Raw genomic sequence first — 12493 nt, forward strand, 5'->3', positions numbered from 1 at the left:
ATAGAATGAAGATAGCCCTAAATCGGACAATTACTTTCTTATTTGTATAGATAGAAGACTATATCTGCCGTAATCTCGCAAAGTGACGCAAGCGCCAACATTGACATTTTACGTTTTTTGTTATAGATCGATAAAGAATACCAAATCCTTCCAAACAACTGTGAACATTTACAGAAATGTGATAAAATGACCCCGTGAAAGCTTGAAAACGGAGTGGCGCAAACGCCATTTCCACTGTGATGGGCCGCAAGCGCCATTTTCCCTATGTTGTGACGCAATTTGATAATGATGCGATGTGATTTTTTTTTATCTGTTCTGATAGAGTACGATGAACGAACAGGGACAGCAATATTCACATAACAACTTCTTCCGTAATGAACGTTTAGCATAATAAAAGTCACATGCCTTCTTTCTTGTAAAAATCACTTTTCCGAGAAGCTTGTCATGCCAAGTATTTTAATCAAAAACAGTCCATCCCTATGTAATGTTACTTTTATAATAGCAATTTTGTTTCAGAATTAGAAATCATGTACTAAGAAGCTCACAAAACCATGTACTTTAAATTCATAAAATCAAACTCATCTTAAAGTACAGTTATCCTAGATTGAAGTGTATTGCTGTTCTCACATATAGCTCATAAAGATTAGAACTGAATAGTTCAAACTCATCAATTTAATTGTTGATTACAAAGATTCCCTAATATTTAGTGTCTTTTTTCTTCAGGCATCAAGGGACAAAGCTTCTTAACGATGTTTACTTTCCTCGCCTGTTCAATTTCTCTTTCGGGTAAATTGAAGTTGAGTGTTGATTGAAGGAAAAATGTCGGATTTGGTGAACAGCTGCACTCTTCTAAATGCTCCAAACAAAACGAAACACATCTTGTAACAAAACTCAAAACATCCTCGCGTAAACTGAATCTGTTTTACTTCGGATTATTTCGGACGGCATTATGTTATTTAACACGGATGGTTTCAATTGCATTTTGAATTCGAAAAAATCGATGCTGTCCATAATTATTACAATCGGGTTCTCAACTACGTTCACCTACTCGACTCATGCTACAAAGTTGGGTAAGTATGTGAATTCTTCTCCCTGATGCTTCGCTCAACGGCAGCATGTTGGAGAAAATAATTGGAAACAGATTCTCACATACTTTGATGGATGAACGCCAATCGGTTGTGAAAACAGCGATTTAAATTTGCTGTTTCCAAAACAAATTGGCGTTGGTGGCATAGCTTAAATAAAACTGCATTTCTTCAAAAATCAAGCCGATGGCAATGTTTTTCCATCAACAATACACATTTTGTACAGATCAGATTTTCGCAATGTACGCGTATGCTGATTATACATGCAATTTAAAAAAATGTCTCGTACTGAAAATTCTTACCTCTGGCGCTGGCGTCACTTTGCGAGATTACGGCAGATATAGGAATGCGTTTTATCACATTAAAATTCATTTCCACTTTCGAACGAAGATCAATTTCGTTACCGCAAGCATCAAATGGACTAACAACGCATGTTAATATGTAACTGTAGAACATGCGAATTGAATTTTTCGAATTTTCCCATTTTCCTTCAGTTTCCGAAAGTTCCAGTTTTCCGAAAAATTTCAATTGTCATGTTTGGTTGGAATATGTGCATTATTTTTATGGGACCCCCTCTCCTTTCCAGAGGAGGAAGGGGTGTCATACCATCATTAAAACATTTCTCGTACCCAAAAACCCCCACATCCCTAATTTGGCTCCATTTGCTTGATTAGAAGTTATGCAGAAGTTTGTGTTTCATTTGTATGGGTTCAGTAGTTTCCGAGTCCATAAGAATCAGACAGACAGACATCACTCCATTTTTATATGTATAGATTTATAGATTTTCGTGATTTGAATAGTTTGCTTTCGAAGCAGTTTTGAGATATTGAAACAAGTTTTGGGTCAATTAGTAAACAGCATTATTCATACACATTTTATCTTTCGAAAGAAGTGATTGCCATACCACTCTGTACAACTGACAAAGAGGTGTTAATGCTCGAAACTTTGCATCCCAAACGTAACGCTCTTGTTTCAGGAATTTTAATCTTTCACCCCAGATTCAGATTCAAACAGGTTCAAATATCATGTGAGGTAAAAATACAGACGGCAAGCAAATCGACGCGGTGCCCCCACCGAAGCTCGGAAAGGTTATTCGAAAGACTCGCTGCCGTCTGGTTGCTAGCTAGATGACTGATGAATTGTGAACACTGTGTTTTGAAATCGCGAATGGCTTGTTTATACTCAATGAATAGAATATGGGGGAGCTAAGATTGCAATGTTATCTGTACCCACATTGTCCGTAAAAAGATAACTGCAGTTGCATTTCGAGCGACCAATTTACGCCTTTTTTATTAGCAGTGATATTTGAATATTGTACCTCCCTCGTACATAACAGTTCAGCTGAAAAGTTCATACGGTTGACGTCTAGATGGCGCCTCTCGCAAAAATCTACTTGACTATCACAAAGCACCGTCTTTCAATGGATACGTGTCAAAATTTTACAACAATCGATCGATTGGTTCGTGAGCTACAGCATTGAGAGTGAAGCAACTTTTGTTATTGTGAATAAAATGGAAAAATCACAAATTAATGAACAATGGCAAAATTTTATGAATAGGGCTCTGAATTGCTTCCGCATTCACCGTATTCTCCAGATCTGCCCCCCAGCGACTATTTTCAGTTCGCAGACCTGAAGAGAATGCTCGCTGGCATGAAATTTAAGACCGATCATGATTACCGAAACTGATGCCTATTTTGGAAAAACCGAAAGAGTACTATGCAAATGGTATCGAAAAGTTGCAAGTTCTAAAGCGATCGCTGTATCGCACTAGAAGGCAATTATGTTGAATAATAAAATTGAATTTTGCAAAAAAAAATAGTTTTACTGTGTTACCTTAGAAATTTTTCAGCCGAACTGTTATGGTAACGGTAACGGTATTGAATTAAAGAGACTTTAAACTCAGAGAGTTCATTCGTCTCTTGCCCTTGAGGGCGGGAAATTTAACTGAAGGAAAACTAAGAAAAACTATTGCAAAATTCGTTATTCTCGCTCGACTCAGTCCTAGTAACCGCTATGGATGTATGTCGTATCGCCGCACCCTACACGGCTCTGGGGCCAAAAACATAACCAAACAAATGGAGCAGGGAAAAAGCCCCTTTTAGTGTGCTTGAGGAGCTTCTTCTAAAAAGGGCGTAAAAAACCTGCTCATCTTTTGCTGAAATTAGAAGAGAAAACAAACGTAGTTTTATCAGTATAGGTAGATTTAGTAATTTGACATTAGATCTGATCGAATAAACCTGTATCCTTTAGGAAATCGATGGTCCTTTTTTGCTCGACGGCGTCGTCCGATAGTGCTGTCCTTATGGTGTCTGCAACCTGAAACTTTATTCTTGAAGCATTAAATTTAGGGCATGTGATTAATATGTGTTCCACCGTGAGTCTTACATTGCACGACTCACATAGTGTTGGTTCCAATCTACGCATGATAAATTTGTGTCAGACATACTTGAGTAGATCGGAGAATACTATCCTTCCAGGGAAGGGTAGTATTCTTGATCCTTCTTAAGAAGAGGTCACGGGAAAAAAACCAACTGTTCTCCCAGCTCAATCTGAGGGATTGCATGACCCATTTGATGGTGTCATTTGCTGGGTGGGAGGTGGTCCATAGTTCGGAGAGCCTACCCTCCTTGGCGAGACGATCAGCCTGTTCATTACCCTGGATTCCGCAGTGCCCTGGGACCTAGCAGAAAGTGATGTCCTTCCCTGTAATTTTTTCCTCAATGCTTTGTATCCAAGGGTGTTTACTGTCGTCGCTTTGTAGCGCCCGTAATGCACTATAGCAATCCTGAGACCACCACTTTACTGTCGTTATCACAGAGTGATGTCGCGACAAGGAGAGCGGCAATTTCGGCGGAGTATACCGAACATATGGAAGGCAGGTGGAATTTTAGCTCCGTGTTATTGGCAAAAACTCCAAACCCTGTTAGGTTTCCATCAAAAGACCCATCTGTGAAGATTTTGCGGTGGGTGTGATACTTGTTATGAAGGTGGTTATTAAAACAGGCCGTAACAATGCTGCTGGCTTCCCCAGCCCTGACAGCATTTTTGATTGACCAGTCTATCTTTGGCGGATGTGCATGCCATGGGCGTTGACCGACTCTGCTTAATGGGGCAATAGTCGGGAGGGTGACTTGGCTAATATTTTGTAGCCAAATGTTGGCTCTGGAGTAAATGGATAGAAGATCCGGGTATTTCTCGGACGTCCGGATGGCTTTAGTGGCTAGGATATTTGTGAGGAAGTGTTCGAAAGGAACTACGCCGGCCTCCACAAGCAGAGCGTTTATTGGGCTGGTCTGAAGGGCTCCTGATGCATATCTAATCACATTATGGTAGACAGGCTTTAAGTAATTCAAGTGAGCCCAAGAGGCACGGCTGAAAAGTTCGATGCCGTAACGAATTTTAGAGAAGATAATGCTTTTGCCTATGTTGTAGATGGTTTTACGAGAACTCAAGTGGCATCGGCCACCTAGAGCTTTCACCAGCCGCAGGCGGCACTTCATACTAGCTTTAGCATTTCTGAGGTGTTGTCCGAAAGATAGTTTACTGTCAACTAGCACTCCGAGAATTCGGACAGAGCTGACTCTCTTAATAGGCCTGCCATTGATTAGACATGTTCTAAACCTTTTCCTATGACCTTTACATTTGCAGCAGTGCATTATATTAGACTTCTCTGCCGAAAACTTAAACCCGATGGAATTTGCCCAGTTACTAACCGCCGAGATTCCTTCCTGCAGTCTTCTGCGGGCCATTTCTGGGAAAGCATTTCTTGCCATCAGCAGTAGATCGTCTGCATAGGCCAGTACCTCGGTGTTTTTAGGGATAACCTCTAGAACCGACTGCATAACAACGAGGAAGAGGGAAACTGATAGAACCGAACCTTGTGGTACTCCGTTTTCTAGGCAACGGTGATCCGAAAGTACTCCTCCGAAGTAAACTTGAAAACCTCGATTGGTGAGGAAACAGCGAAGAATGTTGAAGAGGGAGCCTTCAAAACCCCATCGGTGGAGTTGATCGATAATGTTATGACGCCATGTGGTATCGTAGGCTTTGGCTAGATCGAGTGAAGCGATTTCGCTATGTTGGCCCTTTTCGATAGTTTCTTGAAGGAAATGATCGAGTTGACTGAAGTAGGTGCCCGTACCTTTACCTCGGCGGAAACCATGCTGTCTTGGGTCTAATAGTTGGCATTCTTCAAGGGCCGTCCTAAGTCTTCGATTGATCATTCTTTCGAAGACTTTCCCTAAGCAGTTGAGGAGGGTTATGGGACGGAAGTTGTTCGCCGTCCGTTTACTCTCCTTCACCTTTGGGATAGGTATTACCAAGCCCGTTTTCCATGTATCTGGGAAATAGCTGTTAGCCCAACATTCGTTGTATATCTGAAGGAGTAGAATTTTTGCATGAAGAGGTAGATGCTTGATCATCGGATATTCGATTCCGTCTGGGCCAGCTGATTTGCTTTTGGATATTTTTATTGCCCATAACAACTCGTCCAAAGAGAACTTATCGTTGTATTTGTGGACCTGTTCCGAAGCAGGAGGAAAAACTTTAAGTTCCGCCTTCGCCTTAATAGCCTTGAATTCGTTGGTGTAGTTGGAGGTGGCTGAAATAGTGGCAAAGTGTTCGGCTAGGTGGTCGGCTATGATGCCTGGATCTTCGGTGAAGGTGCCATTAATCTCGAAGGAATAGCAATTTGAAGCTTTCTTGCCACTAAGTAAGTTGACCTTGTTCCAAAGTTCAGATGTCGAAGTATTAGGGTTGATGCAATCAAGAAATTCCATCCAACTGTTTTGCTTGGCTTCGGTTATTACCTTCCTGGCTAGAGCTCTAGCCGTTTGGAAGTTGGTTAGGGCAATCATTTTGCAAGCGCTTCCATCAGGAAGGCGTCGTAGGATACGGAGGGATTTTCTTCTCCTTCGAACTGTTATGTATTTTCCCATTTTCCTTTATTTAAATTATTTATGGGTTAGGGAACCACAATGGATAAATTACCGAAAAAAAATCTTTCTGATTTGGTACCATTACTGAAAAAAGGTAATGATTTCATATTCATATTTTCATATCGATATTTTCATTTTTATTCACTAACTAGCTGACCCAGCAAAGTTCGTCCCGCTCAAAATTTGTTTTTTGTTATCAATACCTTCAAACATTCACGTTTTCTAGACGGATAATATTAAAGTCGTGGACATTCAAATTCTCATCAGGGGAAAGCCATATTTAACGAAGAGTAATTACGTCACAATTTATATTGTTGACTGAAAATTTTTAGCGATTCGATTTTGTGTTTATTACTGCAGTTCCACTGAATATCTATAATTGGAACTATACCACTTGTAGAACAATTCGACACCGAGAGAGAAAATGGTTGCGAGGAGAGGCCATTTTTCTGCCAAGAAAGCAAAAAGTGCAGGAACAAAACTAACGATAATACGGGCAAACCTGTTTTTGTGCAATTCCTTGTTTGTGTGACTCTCTTTGTGCGATTTTATCATGAAAACGGGACTTGAAACACACAAACCAGTAGCACAAACAATAAAATCGTTCGAAAACAGTCACACGCCGTGTTCGGGTCTTTTTGTGTGTTGGGGAAGTAAAACCAGGAGGTTATTAGCTTTGGAATGTTATCATTTCCAGAGGACCTCGGAGAACAGAGGACACGAGGAGTCGGAGGTGCAAGAGGAGCGAAAAAATGTTTTTTTTCGAGCCATCCGATTGTGAGTTAAATGCTTCAGCATTGAAAGTAAAATCTTTACATCACGGAGAGCAACTACGAATTGTAAAAGGTGTGTCACATCAAATTGCATCACGGAAAAAACGCTGTAGAAATTCGCCTAGTAGACCGATCCTTTTGAAAATTTTAGACAGTAAAATAAAAACTATTAAACAACTTTTGGCATTTTCTTTTTATTCATACTTCGAGCCCAAGCCCGTATGCTCGCACCTTCCTCTTTACCCCGTCCATAAGGTTCTGTACAACGTCAGGTTGTAGTTTTTTTTTTAACAGAAATCCATTTTCTCTTGAAGTCCGCCTCCGATTTGACAACTTTTGGGTTCTTCCGGAGGGCCTGCTTCATAATCGCCCAATATTTCTCTATTGGGCGAAGCTCCGGCGCGTTGGGCGGGTTCATTTCCTTTGGCACGAAGGTGACCCCGTTGGCTTCGTACCACTCCAACACGTCCTTTGAATAGTGGCACGAAGCGAGATCCGGCCAGAAGATGGTCGGGCCCTTGTGCTGCTTCAATAGTGGTAGTAAGCGCTTCTGTAGGCACTCCTTAAGGTAAACCTGCCCGTTTACCGTGCCGGTCATCACGAAGGGGGTGCTCCGCTTTCCGCAAGAGCAGATCGCTTGCCACACCATGTACTTTTTGGCATACTTGGATAGTTTCTGCTTGCGAATCTCCTCCGGAACGCTGAATTTGTCCTCTGCGGAGAAGAACAACAGGCGCGGCAGCTGACGAAAGTCCGCTTTGACGTAGGTTTCGTCGTCCATTACCAGGCAATGCGGCTTCGTCAGCATTTCGGTGTACAGCTTCCGGGCTCGCGTCTTCCCCACCACGTTTTGCCTTTCGTCGCGGTTAGGAGCCTTCTGAACCTTGTATGTACGCAGGCCCTCCCGCTGCTTGGTCCGCTGGACGAATGAACTTGACAAATTCAGCTTATTGGCGACATCCCGGACCGAACTTCTCGGATCACGCCTAAACTGCTTAACTACGCGCTTGTGATCTATTTCACTGACGGAGCATCCATTTTTACCGTTCTTCACCTTCCGGTCGATGGTTAGGTTCTCGAAGTATCGTTTTAGTACTCTGCTGACCGTGGATTGGACGATTCCCAGCATCTTACCGATGTCCCGATGTGACAACTCCGGATTCTCGAAATGAGTGCGCAGGATTTATTCACGACGCTTTTTTTCGTTCGACGACATTTTTCCAAATTTACGAAAAATTGACAGTGAAGCATAGCCAACGTGATCTATACACTCTTATCTGATTATAAGCGAAAGCTGAAGATATAATTCCTAAAAATTAAATTTCTACAGCGTTTTTTCCGTGATGCAATTTGATGTGACACACCCTTTACAGTCAACCCAAGCTCAAGCTCAGCATTGAAAGTAAAATCTTTACATTCGTCGGTTGGCAGAATTGCGTAAGGATTTTCTTGTGCTACAACATTAAAGGTCTTTTGACAGCTTTTTTGAGCGTTTCAGTACAAGACATCTTGGAGCGTTGTTTGCGAGAGTTCTTGACCTTTTTCTTCCGCAATACAAAGGTCTGACACACAGCTTTACAAAAATAAAATCGGAATCGGCATCGGTTTGCATTCCGGACAGTTCATCACTTTAGGTACGTAGAGGCGCACCGGAAGCAAAGCTTTTTCAATTTCCACGAATTGTGGAAGTGCTTTTCGGGGAAAGGTTACCCAAAACGAACCTGATTCGGAATACTGTTAACCTATTTCGAAATATGATAGCGAATTTCTACAAGCGAGTCTCTTCGGAGAATCAAGAATCAATGGCATCCTTGAGCCGACCTTTTCCTTCGTGTAATATATTAGGCTGTCAAAAAAGTCCTGCGGTATTTTTTTTTGAATTTTCATTTGTTCATAAAATTAGTTACAATCATCTGTTTTAAGTCAAATATGCGCCGTTTTGTTCGATGACTTGTTCCCAACGAGATGCCAACTTCATAATACCCCGGTTATAGAAGCTCGCTTCCTTATTGGCAAAAAACTCGGATAGCCAATTGTCACAGGCCTCTTCTGTGGCTAACTTCTGACTACCTAGCTCGTTCGCCATGGACAAAAACAGGTGGTAGTCACTTGGTGCAAGGTCCGGACTATACGGCGGATGCAAAAGAACCTCCCATCCCAAAGAAAAGAAGTGTGTGGCCTGGCGTTGTCCGGATGGAAGACAATGCGGCTTCTGTTTATCAAAGATGGCCTCTTCTTCATGAGTGCTACCTTCAAGGGGTCCAGTTGTTGGCAGTACAGGCCCGAATTGAGCGTTTGGCCATAGGGAAGCAGCTCATAATAGCTTATTCCTTGACAATCCCACCAAACACACAGCAGAACCTTCCTGGCCGTTAATGAGGGCTTGGCCACCGTCTGAGCCGCTTCAGCGGGCTTCGACCACGACCGTTTGCGCTTCACGTTGTCGTAAGTGACCCACTTTTTATCGCCAGTCACCATCCGCTTCAGAAACGGGTCGATTTTGTTGCGATTCAGCAGCGATTCACATGCGTCGATACGGTCAAAGATGTTTTTTTGCGTCAACGTGTGTGGCACCCATACATCGAGCTTCTTTGTGAATCCAAGCTTCTTCAAATGGTTAATAACGGTTTGATGACTTATCCCCAGCTCTTGGCCGATGCTACGGCTGCTACTATGCCGGTCTTTCTCGGCTAATTCAGCGATTTTGTCGCAATTTTCGACGACAGGCCTTCCGGAGCGTGGCGCATCTTCGACGACCTCTACACCAGAACGAAAACGTTGAAACCATCGTTGTGCGGTGGAAATGGAAACTGTATCGGGTCCATAAACTGCACAAATTTTATTGGCAGCTTGAGATGCATTTTTGCCTTTGTCATAGTAGTACTGTAAAATATGTCGGATTTTCTCTTTATTTTGCTCCATATTTGCGACACTATAACTCACGAACGACTTAACCAAACAAAACACTGTCAAGGACTATATTATAGCGCGCAAAAATACCTTTCCAACAAGCTATAGTATGACTCGATACAATGAATACAACTAGAACTACGCGCTTACAACGACACCTCGCGGAATTACCGCAGGACTTTTTTGACAGCCTAATATTATCACACGTTAGACTGGGGTCGTAAAAAGCCTACACTGAGTAATTTCAGTGGCTTGCTTACAACCACGCGAGGTTTGTTCTAATTTGTTTTATGGAATCGACTGAGTTAAAATTCTTTTTAGGTTCATCGGATATTGTTAAAATTCGCAGGCGGGAGCAAAAAATACGTTGTGACGCGAGGTGCTATTTCCAGTGAGCAAGCTTCCCGACTCCGGGATAGCTGGGTTATCATTGGGAACTGGCACCGCAATGGAGCATTCAAAGTAGATTAAAAGTCCTCATCCTTCATCCGAACTCAAGCCTGGGGAAAACGACACTTCATTCTCATGCACTTGTGCTACATTAAACGCTGCGTGAATGCATAAATTGAAATCCAGATTTAGCCTCTATACAGAATATGATGTTCCTTTTTGGTGGTTTTCTAGGGGATAATGAGCAAAGTAAATGTTAGTCGACGTCTTGTGCACATTATAATGAACCCCAAATTGTTTTTTTTACTCTCCCCAGGTTCGATTTCATATGGCACCATGTGTTTTCCAAAGCCAGCAGCATGCAATGCGGCAGCAGCAGCACCAACGGTGATGGTGCACAAAACGGCCGTTGCAGCCGAATTCTTTGATTAACCCACCGTCGTCGCACTGCAGTGGCCGCCACAGCAGCAGCGGATGCTGCGGCCGTCGAATCAGGTGCCAAACAACAACCTACCAAAAAGCATACGAAACTCCTCCCAGTGTCTTACTACGATCCCGCCTTCACCGATCCTTACTTTGGTGCAGGAGGAACCGGCGCCGGCAGCGGCAGTGGCACCGGTACCCAATACCCACAGTTTCCGCCGGCGGCAACTGGAGGTGTGCTGCCGACGGGGACTGTTATCGGAGGCAGCAGCAGCGGTGATATTGTCTATCCTAAAATCGACGTTAATAGTATATTCTTCTGAGATGAACCCGAAAGGAGGACCACAAGCGAGTAAACCGACGCGAGAATGCGTATGAAATTTGTTGGCGCGAGAATGGGCATGAGAGAGAAAAAAAAGGTAACTTAACCGTAACTTAACTGGATTCCCAAGTTCGTTTTTTCTATTGTTAATAATTTTGAACGTGAGTCGTAATCGATTCCACTTCTCGACGTTATCGATGAGATCTCTACTGAATAAGTTGATTTTCTTTGAACAAATGACATGTACAAATTAATGTATTTAATTTTTGATTTTCAATGTGAGATTCTTTTTTTTTGTTTTGGCGACCTTTTGATTGGATCAAACATCGGATCGCCGAGAGAGAAAGAGAGACAATTTTCCTTTCTTTTGAATAAAAGTGTTGAACAATGAAATTTATCGAATTATGTGCATACAATCAACCTCATGAGGAAGGATTTTCATGAGATGAGCGGACCAATCAATGCCCTGCAAATGTAAAAATAAATACAAACGTTGAAACGCTTTGTCCCAATATATAAATATTCCAAACGGCGATTGCGCACCACGTGGTTGACAATTACACGCACGTGAATTGTTTTGTTTTAAAAACTGCCGCAATAAAATTTATGCAAACGTGTTGAAAGGGGAGCTACATGTTTTCCCCTAGAATAGCATTATGAGGAGGCTAACCACAATTGCCAGATTGCTTTGCGTGACGCGAGACAACGGTATTGACTTGTACAGGATCTGACAAAATGTTTAGAAACAATGTAAGATAATAGGAAATTTAATTGGTCATGGAGCATGATAATAGATATCGAGATTTTTATAATTATAAAGAATCCTAGTTGTTTTGGGAAATGGAACCAAAAGAAAGCCTGTATCTGATGTGACGTTAGATTATTCAAACGATTTTTTTGCATTGTTTTTAAATCGTCTTCCTTTAATCATTGCTGACTGATTTTTTTTTCTAACAAGGCTGAAAATCACTACAATACCACAAAAGACTTTTTTTTCAGAGGAGCCACAAACATATGTTTCGATCAATGAATAAACTCTCATAATTAACATGTACTATTCATTGCTCGCTGTCTAGAGCGATACTGTTAAACTGAACTTACTGAATATCCAAGTAGTTTTTCATTATGTCTTAGCAAAATTCATTTCCAGCGATCCCAAAAACAACGCTCCAAAGAAACAGTCAAAACGGCATTAGAAAATTCGAATCGAATCGAGTTCGAATCAGGATGGCGACGTCGACGGCAACCACTGTGAAACAAACTTTCACCTTAATTTTTCCACCGAATACCGCAGCTATCATCGCCGATAAATACCTCCTTCGCATTCGGCATGAAATGCGCTGTACTTTGACGCTATTTTTAATCCGGAAACAATACTCGAATTCGCGAAAACGATTGATCGTTTGATAAGAAATCACCAATGAGTCATTCGTGATTCATAAGTCATCCTGATGGCAGACCGAATGGCAGCGGCAGCATAGTTTTTCAAATGGCCTTTCTCAAGGCCGAGTGTTTAGTTTAGTTTTCCATATTGGTTTCACAGGCCATATTGAACTGAGATAGTCTGAAAGTTTGAGAAAGCCTCTATAATTCAAAACATTATCACTATTGGATACAGCTTGCCTCTCTAATGCAAATTTGGTTTTTTTTAT

The 12493-nt window shown here is 41.9% G+C and overlaps 1 protein-coding gene across 8 annotated transcripts in view; it reads left to right on the top strand.

The window, feature by feature from the left end:
* Window positions 1-11638, top strand: part of LOC129767057 (protein gone early) — a 262177-nt gene extending 250539 nt beyond the window's left edge. For all 8 annotated transcript variants that reach the window (XM_055767702.1, XM_055767680.1, XM_055767686.1 and 5 more), the window contains one exon: window positions 10413-11638. In XM_055767702.1, coding sequence (XP_055623677.1) covers window positions 10413-10524 — 112 coding nt within the window. In that variant the 3' untranslated portion in view covers window positions 10525-11638. The remainder of the gene's footprint in view (window positions 1-10412) is intronic.
* Window positions 11639-12493: the final 855 nt, after the last annotated feature.

The sequence above is a fragment of the Toxorhynchites rutilus genome, chromosome 1 (genome assembly GCF_029784135.1).
Source record: "Toxorhynchites rutilus septentrionalis strain SRP chromosome 1, ASM2978413v1, whole genome shotgun sequence".
Taxonomy (NCBI): Eukaryota; Metazoa; Arthropoda; class Insecta; order Diptera; family Culicidae; genus Toxorhynchites; species Toxorhynchites rutilus.